Below are 14581 nucleotides of genomic sequence, written 5' to 3' on the forward strand. Positions count from 1 at the left end.
TTTCCTATAAAATGAGCTTTGGTGGGAATTTTTCTGATGAAGTATGAATATTTGGTGAATTTTCAAAGTTTGGTTGACTTTTTCAGTTCATGCCAAAAATAGTAACTTCTGACCTTTGACTTTTCTGATCTTTCCTTGATGAATCATGATCAATTCTTGATCAAATGGTGAATGATAATTCAATATGAGGATCTTGGCGAAAAATCAGGAGTTTTGACTTTACTTTGACCACAGTTGACTTTTTAGGTTAAACAGTCGACTGTTGACCTTCTGAGCTTTTGAATGACCAAAACTTTGAGATAGGCCTTGATACTTGTCATGGAGGTGAAGTGGGATATGTTGAGCCATATGAGATGCCTTGGAGCCATTGATTCAGTGATTTTCTTTTGAATGAACCAAACCCTAGTTCAGAGCCTTGTATAGGAGAGTGTGTCTTGGAGCTTTGTGTATTGGTTTGAGTTTGAATAGGAGAAAGAGTATGGGCAAATTTTGGGGTATGACAAGACTACTTCACAAAATGGGTCGAAGCAATACCACTCGCGAATGTGGATCAAGAGGCCGTGATTGAGTTTATTCAGAAACATATTATATACAGATTTGGAATCCTAGAAAGTATAACTACTGATCAAGGATCAGTGTTCACTGGGCGGAAAATGCAAGACTTCGCCAAAGAAATGGGTTTCAAATTGTTCACTTCTACACCTTACTATGCTCAGGCAAATGGACAAGTCGAAGCAGCAAACAAAATAATAATTGGTCTTATCAAGAAACATGTGGGGAAAAAACCCAAGAATTGGCATAAAACTTTGGACCAAGCACTTTGGGCTTGTCGAACATCTCCAAAAGAAGCTACAAATACAACGCCTTTCCAACTGACGTTTGGTCACGACGCAGTACTCCCAATCGAGATATACCTGCAGTCAGTAAGGATACAAATACAGGCAGAAATCCCTCCCAACGTATACTGGGAGTTAATGATGAATGAATTAGTAGACCTGGACGAAGATAGACTTCGAGCATTGGAGATGATAAAAAGGCAAAAGGAAAGAGTATCCAGAGCATACAACAAAAAGGTGAAAGGTAAAACGTTTATCAATAATGATTTAGTTTGGAAAGTTATTTTACCTATAGATTGAAAGAATCGGGCACTTGGTAAATGGTCCCCACACTGGGAAGGACCCTTTCGAATCTTAAAGGTATTTTCGAATAATGCTTACGAGATAGAAGAGTTAGCGGAAGATCGCAGGATTTTAAGAGTAAACGGGAAGTATCTGAAGAAATACAAACCAAGCATGCATGAAGTGAAGATTGCAAAAACATAGATATCAGAGTATACTACATAAGACAAAATGGTTGAACTAACACCAAAATGGCTTTGTTATCCAAACAAGCATGTATAGAAAAAAAAATTAAAAGAAGAAGATGAGTAAATTTCAAAATATCTTCCATAAATATTAAGAGGATACATTCATGACAAGAGGTTTGGTGTCCAAAACATGGAAGATTACAAAAGGAAACTAAAGCAAATAAAAAAAAGAAAACCTAAGGCAAACCACTTGCTAATTGATCCTTTGGTCTAGACCTTCTAGGGATAGCAGGGGCAAGCTTTCTGCCTCGAACATATCCATGGACCCAGAGCTGCGCATCCTTCTCACTATACCCTTTTTGAGGAATATGTAAGATAGGAGTCTCCCATATGGAAGACACGTCACAACCCCTTGACGAGCAGCAGCCATAGAGACTGCCTCAACAAGCCCTTTGAAGATCATCAAAGGAAAGTTGATTTTCTTCCCACGAAAGCCACAGAGTATAAACTCTAAATCTTCCAACATGATGCTATTTTGATCATGGTTTCGTGGACGAAAATTACCCACAAGGAGTTGGTGCCAAATCCTGATGACCTTGGCGCTGAAAGGGTTATTGTCCATGAGAGTCCTCAACAGAAGATGCGTGGTCATGTTGAAGCTGTTATCATCAAAGGTCTCCCCAGAGTTGTTACATCTCATAAGGCTAGAGATAGTGGTGGGAGTGATCCTAATGTGGGCACCACGAACCTCAGAGATTATAGTGGTTCTACCTTCTGGATCTATGCGTAGAGACGCAAACATCCAAAAATCAGCCAGCATGTTAGGATAAACAGGTCCCTCCAAGATTTCATAATAGAAATCAAGCTCTTGGTTAACAAAGAAAGCACTAATGCTTATGGAATTGCTTTCAAAATCTTCTTCAGAAACTTTGAACTCTTTTTTAATGCAAGCTCTGATATTGTTATAAGTAAGGGGTACTGCCATTTTGGAGAGAAAAATTTGGAAATGTTTTTCTGGTTTTGTATTTGAGAAAATGCAAAGGGAGGAACGAAGTTTCAAGATAAGGTTTTATGGAACAAGAGTGAAGAAAAGAAGTGTGATGTTAAGCCCTTATATAGACCTGGGGGCAGGAGTGGAACGGTTTAATTTTTAATGTTTGATTAGACTGCGTTTGGTATTCCAAAGAGAAGTTATGGCTTCCGCCGTTTTCCGCCCTTGGAAGTTGAGATGCAATCATGAAAAACTGATGCACGCACGTCTTAAAGAGATGTTTTGGAGAAAGTGACGTCATCACTTAATAATGATTACGGCTAAGGGAGTAGAAACGTCAAGTCTAAGCTAAAGGGTGCGAAGGATGGTCAGATCACGTGTTTTACATTAATTAAAATTACTGTGACAAATCAGAAAATAGATTTTGGCGAAATCTGGAAGATTTGCTAAAAATACTGCTTGCGAGGATTGCAAAAATATGGACAAAGTGGAAGATAAAAGTTAAGCATACATATATATTCTGCGAAGAGTTTGATTACAAAGCAAAAGTACAGCATGATAACGAAGTACAAAGTTTGAGGTAACTAATTAAAATCTTTAGGGAGACTATCTTTGATCTTCGAATACTGAGCTTCCCATGAAGACATACGAAGTTCAAGCAACGCCCGTTGTTTCTTCAATTCTTCAATTTCTGGCACTAACTTCTGGGCAGTTTTGAAGTGTTGGATCCCTAATTGTGCTACGTCGAGCAGATCTTGTTGGTTGGCCTTTTGAATAGTTTCCTGACGAGTTTTAGCCTCCTTTATCTTCTCTTTGAGCATTTTTTGCTTCCAGGAGTTGATGCTCTTCTCACATTCGTCATATGCTTCCTGGTTCTTCGAATATTTAAGCTTAAGGGCTTCACCCATGTTTGGTTGCATCAATAGCAGATTTCCACGAAGAATTATGAGAGGCCATTTTCGCAGTCAGATGTTCGTCGACATTTTGTTTTCGAAGAATATTGGCCTGGAGTTGTTTGATCAGGGAACCCAGCAAAACAATCACCTCTGAGACTTCTTTCGAAACCAAAAGAAGATCCACCTTTTTCAGAAGTTGATTCAAGCTATGACTTTTGATAGGATCCTTGCTAAGAATTTCGACGAGGTTGGTTTCGAAGAACTTTTCCTTTATCTGATGAAGAAGGACGGAGGTATCCTCTTTATTACCAGATTCCGGCTGTACAGCTGGAGAAGTTTCGAGCTCAGAAGGCGAAATATTATCAATATCCATCATAGCCTTAAGGAAGCTGAAAGGATCAGTTTGTTTAAGCTGCTTCAATTCTGAAGGAGTAGGCTTTGCTGGGGTAGGAGTCGAAGTAGTTTCAGGAGAAACTATGGTCCCAAAAGTTGTGGTTTCGTGGGGAACTACTGTGGCTAGCTTGGAGGTTTCTTCCATGACATCTTGTTCAGATAAAGTGTCCTCACTACCAGATGGATGACCAGCTGCATTGTTGCTACCTGAACATTGTTGGTCTGTTTTTCCGCTCTTATGGGTAGGTGGAGAATCATCAGTTGAATGGCTCCCTTCGACTGCTGTACTAGGAATGATAGTCGCAAGAGGCTGAGCGTCTTCGATCACTGGTGAAAGCACATGAGATTTACCTGCATGAAATAATTAGAACATGTTATGGTAAGGAAATTTGCAAGAAATCTCTTCGCTGTAAAAAAAAAAAGAATATGCATCTACCTTGGAGGTTATCAAGATCAATATTAAGAGTGAAGGATTTGAGGTCAGAAGTGGCTGTGCCAACATCATCCTACAATCATAAGGTAAAATGTTAACTTAATTATTTTAAGTTAAAAATTTATAAAGATGATTAGGTTGGGAAATCCAAATACCTTAGTTAGGATGTTATCTGGGCTCGAATTGTGGCTCTCGACAACGAAAGCGTTACTAGCACCTTTCAAAGGTGATTCTTCAGAAGATACCTTGTCACCCGGAGAAGTAAGTTTCGAAGACCCAGATCCCTTTTCTTTTCTTGAAGGAGTAGCGACCTTCTGCCTTTTCTTTTGGGCTTGTCTGGTTCGAGGTGGAGATTTGTCATCATCATCTGAGACAACTACTGGAGAGGTTTTTCGCTTCGAATGTGGTGGAGGTTTCGAACTCTGAAAATATAAATTGGGTGAGATTTGGTTGGTAGCAGAGGAGAACGTATTGGCTTTTGGAGGGGCGAAGACGGTGATAAAATAACCTTGGGGTAAGGAAAGCTCCCTAAATAGTCATAGATTCAGTCTCATGATCTTGAGATGTTGGTGGAAACTTTCGAGTGAACCATTCGGGACCCACTGTCCTGTTTATGAACGGAGCCATCGAAGGGCTGAATTGATGACACCGAGCAAACATCATGACATATGCTAGAAAGTGCTCGCGAAGTTTACCAGTTTCTTCTTTTGGGGTTAGCGAAGCCAACCTGGTTCCTTCTACAGTTCGATTTTTAATATCTGGATCTTCTTCGTTCACAACACCTCGAAATGGGAGTTGAGCCTCGAAAGTAGCATTGAGCCACAGTTGTAGCAGCCAGAAGGGGCCAGCGAAAAGCAAAGAACCTGTTTTGTAATTCTTTACAAAGTCTGTTGCTTCACCTTGGTTCTCGTAGAGAAACCCTAGAATTAACTGGCTCAGGTTTAGTTTTGTTCCAGCATGGAGTTGATTAGCCATACAGAGATATCTTTTTGCCACTTGTATGGACCTAGAACAGAAGACGCACCTCGAAAGCCATAAGGCTAAGAAAGCAATGTGCTCTTCGTCTGAGACTACCTCATTATTTTCGTCATGATACTGTTGAATGAATGCAGTATAAGTAACAGTTGCTTCATTGAAGTTAATAGTATCAGTGTCCATGACGTTGGGGTCGAAGGGTTCTCCGGTTGGTCGAAGCCCCGTAATGGCAGCTATGTCGAAAAGCGTGGGGGTGATCATTCCACATGGAAGATGGAAAGTGTTGTGGGAAGCATCCCAGAAATAAACTGACACAACTAACATGGTTTGGTTGTATTTTAAACCAGTCTTGGACAGTTGGATTAAATCATAAATGCCCAGTTCTTTCCAGAAAGCAGCCTTGTGTTTCTCTACTCTTGTCAACCAGGCATAATATAGTTCAGGGTCTTTTGCTAAGGGAATTGACCTAAAAACTTTCACAAAATTGGTTACATAGTCTAACCTAATTTTCTCTAGGGCTGAAGGGTTTTCGGTCGAAGTGTTTTCCGTATCATCAGGCTTTGCTGAAATAGGACGGCCATCTTCATCTATTTTGTTCTTACTAACTAACAGCCTAGTTTTATAATAAGCAGGAAAGAATTTATTCAGATAAGGGTTAGTTTCTCCTGGTAAAGGACCCATGAAAGCATGAGTTTTCCCAGAAAGTTCAAAAGGAATGATTACCTGAGAAGCGTAAATGACGCGCACTTCCGCAGAATTTGGGTTTGGTATGTACTCTTGATCCCCCATCTGTGTAGATTGTTGAAGTTTCAGAGCTGGTTGAAGAATATTTGAGGAAGACGCCATGAGTTAGTTTGATTTTTTGGAATGGGTTTGAATATAATCAGGAGTGTTCTTTTCTGTGGAGAAATAAGGAAATAAGAGGTGAAAGTTATGTGAAGGTTAAAGTTTCGGTATTTAAAGGTTTAACGGAAACCCTTTCAAATCTTTTGGGTAAAAGCCAAGAGACACGCGGCAGGCGTTGATTTCATCCAACGGCGGTCGAATAGTTATTAGCTTTACTCCTAGTATATAGGAGTAATGATCAAGAAGTAAGGTCAGAATGTGGGAATGTAAGTTATGAGAAGACATCTATGAAAATGACAAGACGTTTTGGAAACAGGGTCATCAATGATTATGACGTCAGTCAACAGTCTTGGAACTCTCAAAAAAGAGTAAAAACGAAATCTTATGACGACAAGAAACGCCTATTTCTCTTGTTTTTCGAAACAGGCATTTATTGGGGGCAATTTGTTAGCTGAAGATTTCGTTTTGCAAATATGATCCTTCGAAGGGTGAAGACTCGAAGGAGGATGGTTGCTGATAACCGTCTTTGAAGATAAAATGGCTCCTGATGGCCATGTTTCGAGGATGAAGAATTTTAAGTCATAACGAAGATAGTGAATGCTGAAACTAGTAGGAGTGTATATCTTCGAGACTTAGACAAATTTTACGAGATATGTTAAGTACTGATGCTTAGCGTGTTTTCGTGGTATTTTAATGTTAAGTTATATTGCCACGCGTCGAAGGAGGATTCAGGCGGGAAGATTTGAAATTCGAAGAAGTTTGCATAACTGTCCAGAGACAGATGGCTTTCCAGGGATTCTCATAAGAAACGTGGCATTAGATTAGCGTAGGACCGTTAAGGTCGAAACTAGTATAAATAAGGGTTCTAATGTTAGGATTCAGTGTGTTCATTTTGTACAAATCACTCACATATTACTCAAGTATCAAGTGTTAAGAGAAAGAGTTCGCTGAGAAATGTACGTATGACACCACCACCATTTTAATACATGTGTATTTTCCTTTATTTTCAAGTATCTTTCGATATTATTGCATTTCGTTTACTTCCTGCCATTTACATTCCTGCACTCTTTATTTTCATGTTATTTATCTTTGAAGTATTTAACATTTCTGCACTTTAAGATTCTTGCACTTTTACAGTTTTTATCTTATGTTTTATCTTGACTTACCTTTCGCTGAAGTTATATTTACGTGTATAACCAAGTGATTGCTAACCTTTATTGTTTCGATTGAGTAATTCTTATTTTCAAGGCAAATCATAAACATGGTTCGAATCATCATAAATAACAATCTTTTTGACTATGTCCTAGGATCAATCTAGTCGATCCTGCGAGTAACCAAATCATATTTATTATAATTTGGAAGACTAGCGGTTGTTTACCGGAAATCACCGTAAACAGAGAAGATAGAGTCCTTGTATGCCTCTAAATCAAGGAATAATCAATTGCTCTTGTTTAATAGCTTCGTAAGTTTGAAGTATAAGGAGGGGACTTCTATTTCAGATCATTTGAGTAATTTTCAATGGGTCCTTGATCAGATATCAAGAATGGGTATTAAATTTGATGATGAACTTTTGGGACTATTTCTATTGTTATCTTTACCGGAGTCTTGGGAGACATTTCAGGTTTCTATCACAAGTTCTGCTCCTAGATCCGTTGTTTCTTTGAAAACGATAATGGGTGGTATTCTTAATGATGAGATGAGAAGGAAGACACGAGGTTCTTCGTCTCAATCCGAGGTACATGTCACTGAAAATAGGGGAAAGTCAGAAAAAGAAACCAAAGGGTGGTAGAGAGTATAGCAGAAGCAAGTCCAAGCCACAATACAAGAATCTGGAGTATCATTGTTATCACAAAATAGAACACGTACAAAAGTATTATTATCCGTGGAAAAGGGATAACAAAGGCAAGAAAGGTAAGTTTAACAAAGAGATCATGAAGATCACGATGATGATCGCGTTACAGCTGCTACTAGTGATGATCTTGTTATTCTTCGTGATCATGAGTTTGTTAATCTTGTATCAGACGAGAGCATGTGGATAGTTGATAGATACCAAGGAAGCATTTCTTCATATCTTAATACTTTTGGTAACTTTGGAGTGTTGAAGATGGGTAAAAATGCGGTGTTAAACATGCTCCTTCATATCTTAATACTTTTGATGACTTTGGATTTCTTCACATCACCAACACTAATTATCTTAATGTTTGGTTGTACACTAACATGAGAATGCAATTGTTGCTTAGAGGTGTCAAACATGCTCCAGATGTCCGCTTAAATTAGATCTCTGTGCATATGCTTGAAAATTGTGGTTATGAAAATCACTTTGGTTCTGGAAAGTGGAAACTCGCCAAAGGTAACTTGGTTGTGGCTAGAGAGGAAAAGCTTTCTAAACTGTATTGGACAAAATCTTTGGTTGCTGAAGACTTAGTCATATTAGTGAAAAGGGGCTGAATGTTTTGGCCAAAAAAGATGTTATTCCAGAATTAAAGAATGCAAATTTGGAGAAGTGTTCTCATTGTATGTTTAGTAAACAGACTAGCGTATTTTTCAAGAGACATTCTCCTTCAAGGAAGTCAAAGTTGCTTCAAATGATTCATTGTCAAAATCACATTTTAAACTAAATTAGTTCCTATCGGATCGATTTTTAAACTGATCAATTCTTATTGGATCAATCTGAACTCATACGAGTTCGAGTAGACTAATATAAGATACATATTTTATTAGAATAAATAAAATAAAAATAAAAATAACCTCAGAGCGTATATAAAAGGCTGTAAGTAGTTTCCCGCCAGCACAGTTTGGAAGCAGTGAGAGTGAAGAAAATGTTGTGGGTAGACAAGTATCGTCCCAAAACCCTAGACCATGTTATGGTTCACAGCGATACCGCTCAAAATCTCAAGAAATTGGTAACAATACACAATCAATCTCCTTAATTCTCTTAAGCATTATTCTTGTCATTTTTCTTAGGGTTTTTATGTGTTTTCCATTGCAGGTTTCAGAACATGATTGTCCTCATTTGCTGTTCTATGGTCCATCAGGTTCTGGCAAGAAAACCCTAATCATGGCTCTTCTCCGCCAAATGTTTGGACCCGGTGCTGAAAAGGTCTTTTTTTTTCTACTCTTTATGTGTTTGTTTGAATTAGGGGAAAAAAACACACATTGCTTAATGGTTTAGGTATTGCTTCAAGTTTTAAGGAGCTTGGCTACCTTAAAGCATGTTTATTTTTAATGAAAAACTGGGTCCTTGTTAATGTGATTTTAATTTGCAATTGCGGTAATGGTAATGGTTGCAGTTGTGTCGTGATTTTTTTGATATCATATATTTGAGTGTTGGGGTAGCACGTAGAGAAGATGGTAGAAAATAGACTTAGGTGGTTTGGGCATGTAGAGAGAAGACATGTAGATTCTGTGGTAAAAAGAGTAGATTATATAGATAGAAGTTGAGAGACTAGAGGAAGATGAAGACCTAGAAAAACTATAACAGAAGTTATGAAGAAATATCTCGAAATTAATGATTTGGATAGAAATATGGTCTTGAATAGAAAATTCTGGCGAAATTTGATTCATGTAGCCGACCCCACTTAGTGGGATAAGACTTGGTTGTTGTTGTTGTAGTATAGAGAATCACTGTCAAATTAGGTTGATGACCTTAGTTATAGATGCAGAGATATCAATGCGGATGATGAGGGCCTTAATCACGGTCACATAGATGCCGATGTGGCTGACGTGATCTTAACCTCAATTGTGGAGATTTCGAAAACATGGACTCGAATAGCAAACATTTTATTAATAACTTGCTTGTGAGTTGTGAGTGAAGTGAACAAATGTGTTATGAGAGCGTTGACATTTCCAGACAGTGAGGGTCTAATGTGATTTCTAGATAGTTGGGATTTTAGACAAGAAATTTTAGAGTGAATGTTGATTTTGAAGGAATGTACTAATTAGTTTTTTGTTTATTCCAAGAGGGAATGCAATCACTGTGTAAGCGCCTTACCTGTTCCCTTACTAATAAAGGATTTTAGATAAAATTAGAACAATTTTAGCAAGTGTTTTGTTATCTTTGTCAGTTGCTGTTATGATGTAGCTTTAGTATTTGATTTTGTGTTTATAGATATCATGTCCATGGTTGAGTTAGTGTTGTTTACTTATTAGTGCTGTAAATTTGTTTCCTTTTTAAATCGTTGTTCTCTGTTGTGTTTCAGGTGAAGGTGGAAAATAGAGCATGGAAAGTGGATGTAAGCTTCATTCTTTCTCTAACTGTACCCCTTTGTTTTTGTGTTTTTGTTGTGATTAGGAGGAATACATGGCTGATTAATAGTTAAATTGAATCGTTGCTTTTAATTTGACTATTTGTTTTTATCTTTAAGTGATATGGAATTGGTTTCAGGCTGGGAGTAGATCTATTGATTTAGAGCTGACAACATTATCAAGTGCCAATCATATTGAAATGACTCCAAGCGACGCAGGCTTTCAGGACAGATACATTGTTCAAGAAATAATCAAAGAAATGGCTAAAAATAGACCCATTGATACGAAAGGGAAGAAAGGATTTAAAGGTAACTGTCTGTCTTTCGATCTTATCTGTGTTGTGTGAACATTCTCTTGTTGATTATGTACTGGATTTTTGTTTCGGTCTCCGCATTTTATGACTTTGTCAAATAAGCTCATGTTTGATTTTATTCTCTGTCAGTGCTTGTCCTAAATGACGTGGACAAACTCTCCAGAGAAGCCCAACATTCTCTCCGCAGAACGATGGAGAAATATAGCGCTTATTGCAGATTGATTTTGTGTTGCAATAGTTCTTCTAGAGTCACAGAAGCCATCCGCTCCCGTTGTCTTAATGTGCGAGTAAATGCACCAAGTGAAGAACAGGTTAGTAAATTTTAACATTGAATGTCCAAAGTTGTTACGCTGAATGTTCACTTTTACTAAATCTTTGGAGATCTGTTGCAGATTGTTGAAGTTTTACAATTCATTGGGAAGAAAGAAGGGCTGCAACTTCCTTCTAGTTTTGCTGCTCGCATAGCAGAGAAATCAAATCGAAATTTAAGGAGGGCCATACTATCATTTGAGACTTGCCGCGTCCAACAGTAAGCTCCACAAGCCTCCCCATTTAGGGTTCATTTGTTATTATAGATTATAAAAAAAAAATTTGATGTTCAATAATTTCCTCAATGTGTTACTTGAAGGTATCCTTTCACCGATAAACAAACAATTTCCCCAATGGACTGGGAGGAATACATTTCAGAAATCGCATCCGACATAATGAAGGAACAGAGCCCAAAAAGGTTTGCACTTTGCATACAATTTTCCGATTTTTCATGATAAACAAAATCTGATGTTGAACCTTGACGACGTTGATCGGTTTTATGAACTGCCAACCCGATTACTTTGTAAACTATCTTCTTGCTTCAGTTGCATACATTCAATGCATTTTTCATCACACGTGTCATATGCTATTAGGTTGTTTCAAGTTCGAGGGAAACTGTATGAGCTTCTAATCAATTGTATCCCTCCCGAAATCATTTTGAAGGTAAATTTCTTGCTTTACAATGTCCTAGGTAAGTTTTTTTCTCGTCTTTTTCCGTACTTAACTTTGAGGATATTTTTGTTGGTTCAGAGGCTACTTTATGAGCTATTGAGAAAACTGGATGCGGAACTTAAGCATGAAGTCTGCCATTGGGCAGCATATTACGTAAGTGAATTATACATCCCTCGTTTTCTTGAAATCAAATAATCTAAGTTAAAGATTTTATCTACTCATTGTGGAGTTGCTGATTCTTTTTTGTTCTGCTCCTCGTCGAATCAGGAACATAGGATGCGCCTTGGACAGAAGGCCATTTTTCACATCGAAGGTACTTTGACTTTAATGTGTCGCCTAAGATGTTTGTTTAATGATGTTTTTGCGTGTTGGAACACATGCAACATGCATAAGACACAGACACTACTCCAAAGTGGTTATAGATTATAGATTGAGATATCTAACTGCATGCTGAACTATTTTTTCTCTTTTCATTTTCAGCTTTTGTGGCGAAGTTCATGAGCGTCTATAAGTCCTTCCTGATCGCAACATTTGGCTGAAGGATAATGATTTTATTTTGTATGCTGTATTTTATCTGAATTAATTACTGGATATTTCTTTTATTCTCTAATCTCTAATTAAGGTTTCCTCATCTTGGATGCATACTATAATTATCATGATATGATTATGATGTTTTGGTATGTAGAGGTGGTATGCTTCATTAAATTCTGGGCACTTCAAATTATGTTTGGTTCTTCGAGTGCAAATATGTGTTTTCTTTTAATACTAACATTTAGAGAGAAAAAATAAATAAATTGAATAGATTAAAATTATCTGATAATTTTGTACCAGGAAAACAACACAGGGTCAAATTTGATATGAGAGTTAGAATTACTCAAGAAGTGTAAAGGTGCATTGTGATAACCAAAATGCAATTTGTTTCCCAAATTACCAAATGTATCGTAAAAAGACAAACCAAGTTAACATTTAGTTACATTTTATTAGATATATGCCGTTAACTCTAAGAAAGTTATAGTTGGAAAAGTTGCTTCAAAAGATAATTAAGTAAATGTGTTCACTTTATCATTACATTGATCAAAGTTCAAGCCTTACTCAGGATTTGAAAAAGTTTGATAGAAAAAGTAAAAAATGGTTAATGATTAATATTGAATATTTGAGATAAATATGCCTTTAAATATTTGAGTCTTTAGAGCATTTTAGTGGATGAGTCAAATCATCCTGCATAACTTAAACCATGTTATAAGAATTCATGTTTCTAGTTTCCTACTTAAAATGATTAGAATAATGGTTTAATTGTAACTTTGGTCTCTCTATTTTGCCTTTTTTTTTATTTTTATTTTGATCATTTTATTTTAAAAATTATTATTTTAGTTTTTTTCTTAAGTTTTCTGTGTAATTTTCATCCTCTTATTTTTGTTTTTTTTCTCTGTAAAATACGTCTCTATTTTTGTTCATTTTTTAACAGAAAACTCAAAAGAAGATCAAGATCGTAATTTTAAAAATGGGAGACCAAAATCAAAAAAATAAAATAAAATAGAAAGACGAAAGTTATAATCAAATCTAGAATAATTTTGATTATGACAATATAAAACTTTAAACTATTCATATCATATCCAACTAAAAATTCAGTTGATAATTATACTTAAACATTATATATTAGAACGAACGGTAGAGTTTTATCATTAGGTTACTTAATAAAAAAACTTTAAACTATTCATATCAATACCACCTAGTAATTAATTTTAAAACTAAAAAAAAAAAAAAAAAAAGCCTTTTAATAGTAAAATGATTTACACAATTTGACACATGAATTTTTTACATGTGCATACTTAAATTATTATTAAAAATATGAGTATATTTGCTCTCTTACAATATTAATAATTAAAGAGATAAATATATAAAACTAACACACATTCTGATAAATTTGTTATTTCAATATCTTTCTTTTTATCAGATATTTTTTCATTATTAAGTATAGTAGTTTTGTCAAATAAATGGTGTAAAAAATGCTTTGATTATAAGTGTAAATTATAAAAGATTTATAAATAAAAAAAACGAGAAACAAAATTATTTGAGGATCCCAAACCTTTGGACTTTGAAAACAAGACAAAATTTTCTCTTTCTCTTTCTGCACGCAAACTACAGCCAATCAGAGTTGAATCCCGATGACTGAAGAAGATTCACCACCGCCACCACAGTACCTAGAGGTTAACTGTATAACCTCCGGCAAGATCCTACGGTTCGCTCCGGGCACCGATGCAGGATTCGCGGTGGCGCTGATAAATCGGAAACTGAAAGGAAGAGTTCCATTGGTAACGCACATAGAAGCTGTAAAAGATGGCGAAGAAGAAGAAGCTATCGCTTTTGGACCAAACGCAATTCTTTCCAATTTTGGTCAACATTGGAAGCTTCAAACCGTTCTTTCTTCTGGTAATTTTCTGCCTCATTCAATTTTTCCAGCAATATTCTTTTTCATTTTTTAAATTACTTTTACATGAGAAAAAGCATAAAAAAATACAATATTAAGAATAATATGAATAAATAAGAGGTATTAATAATTGAGAATTTCTCCATTTATTGTTTGCAGAAGAACAGAGGAAAGGACCTATTCAAGGAATGGCAAAGCAAACACCAAGACATGTAAGTTTACTTTCAGATTAAAGTATAAATCATATAATTTTGTAGATTTTTTTATACATAGATTTAACTTAGGAATAATTAACTAAACCTTTATTTGCTGACTTTCATTTTCTTCAGGTTTCAAATGTCCCAGGTGGTGAAAACAAAGAACCTAACCAAATAGGCTCTGTATATATTGTTAAAATAATATTTGCTTTTATTTTGATTTTTGTTCTTGGTGCAATTTTTACTGTGTTTCTTGATAATCTTCCAGCATTGATATTGTTTGTTCAGTCATTTATATAATAATGCTTTTATTTTTATTTTTATGTAACTTGTATGAATGAATTGATTAAATGGCTTAATTTTATAGGCTCTTGCTTTTGTTATGGACTGTAACTCAATCGTAGAATCATGTCTTCTTACTACACTATTGATTTGCTTGTAAACAAAATAATACAATAAAAACCTTCAGTCATTTATATAACGCTTTTTTCATTTTTATGTAACTTGTATTTATGAATTGAATAAATGGCTTAATTTTATAGACTTTTGCTTTTGTTATGGACTGTAACTCAATCAT

General features: G+C 35.9%; 3 protein-coding genes across 3 annotated transcripts; 2 read left to right on the forward strand and 1 right to left on the reverse strand.

Annotated features, from left to right (window-relative positions):
• Window positions 1-3197: 3197 nt before the first annotated feature.
• Window positions 3198-5840, reverse strand: LOC131596783 (uncharacterized). The gene is made up of 5 exons (XM_058869524.1): window positions 5718-5840; window positions 4175-4441; window positions 4023-4092; window positions 3483-3937; window positions 3198-3302 (listed from the first exon to the last, which is right to left on the reverse strand). Exons 1-5 carry the CDS (start codon window positions 5838-5840, stop codon window positions 3198-3200), a joined length of 1020 nt encoding a protein of 339 aa, XP_058725507.1.
• Window positions 5841-8608: 2768 nt separating this feature from the next.
• Window positions 8609-12121, forward strand: LOC131598826 (replication factor C subunit 3). Its single transcript, XM_058871390.1, has 11 exons — window positions 8609-8743; window positions 8830-8940; window positions 10040-10072; window positions 10225-10393; window positions 10528-10709; window positions 10791-10927; window positions 11027-11125; window positions 11301-11370; window positions 11458-11532; window positions 11647-11692; window positions 11860-12121. The coding sequence occupies exons 1-11, from the start codon at window positions 8660-8662 to the stop codon at window positions 11916-11918; spliced, it is 1065 nt and encodes a 354-aa protein (XP_058727373.1). The 5' UTR covers window positions 8609-8659; the 3' UTR covers window positions 11919-12121.
• A 1321-nt stretch (window positions 12122-13442) lies between these two features.
• On the forward strand, window positions 13443-14567 carry LOC131594501 (uncharacterized). Its single transcript, XM_058866652.1, has 3 exons — window positions 13443-13809; window positions 13967-14019; window positions 14137-14567. The coding sequence occupies exons 1-3, from the start codon at window positions 13545-13547 to the stop codon at window positions 14302-14304; spliced, it is 486 nt and encodes a 161-aa protein (XP_058722635.1). The 5' UTR covers window positions 13443-13544; the 3' UTR covers window positions 14305-14567.
• Window positions 14568-14581: the final 14 nt, after the last annotated feature.

The sequence above is a fragment of the Vicia villosa genome, linkage group LG4, assembly GCF_029867415.1.
Source record: "Vicia villosa cultivar HV-30 ecotype Madison, WI linkage group LG4, Vvil1.0, whole genome shotgun sequence".
Classification (NCBI taxonomy): Eukaryota; Viridiplantae; Streptophyta; class Magnoliopsida; order Fabales; family Fabaceae; genus Vicia; species Vicia villosa.

What these genes read in the sequence shown, in the direction of transcription:
- LOC131596783 (XM_058869524.1), bottom strand. Translation starts at nt 5,840, where the DNA reads ATGGCGTCTTCCTCAAATATTCTTCAACCAGCTCTGAAACTTCAACAA. An exon ending in GCGTCATTTACGCTTCTCAG is followed by an intron (nt 4,442 to 5,717) that starts GTAATCATTCCT and finishes TTATATTTTCAG; the next exon opens with AGTTCGAAACCTCCACCACA. An exon ending in GTAATAAAGAGGATACCTCC is followed by an intron (nt 3,303 to 3,482) that starts GTCCTTCTTCAT and finishes AAACAACTCCAG; the next exon opens with GCCAATATTCTTCGAAAACA.
- LOC131598826 (XM_058871390.1), top strand. Translation starts at nt 8,660, where the DNA reads ATGTTGTGGGTAGACAAGTATCGTCCCAAAACCCTAGACCATGTTATG. An exon ending in AGGGAAGAAAGGATTTAAAG is followed by an intron (nt 10,394 to 10,527) that starts GTAACTGTCTGT and finishes ATTCTCTGTCAG; the next exon opens with TGCTTGTCCTAAATGACGTG. An exon ending in GGCCATTTTTCACATCGAAG is followed by an intron (nt 11,693 to 11,859) that starts GTACTTTGACTT and finishes TTTCATTTTCAG; the next exon opens with CTTTTGTGGCGAAGTTCATG.
- LOC131594501 (XM_058866652.1), top strand. Translation starts at nt 13,545, where the DNA reads ATGACTGAAGAAGATTCACCACCGCCACCACAGTACCTAGAGGTTAAC. An exon ending in TCAAACCGTTCTTTCTTCTG is followed by an intron (nt 13,810 to 13,966) that starts GTAATTTTCTGC and finishes TATTGTTTGCAG; the next exon opens with AAGAACAGAGGAAAGGACCT. An exon ending in CAAAGCAAACACCAAGACAT is followed by an intron (nt 14,020 to 14,136) that starts GTAAGTTTACTT and finishes CATTTTCTTCAG; the next exon opens with GTTTCAAATGTCCCAGGTGG.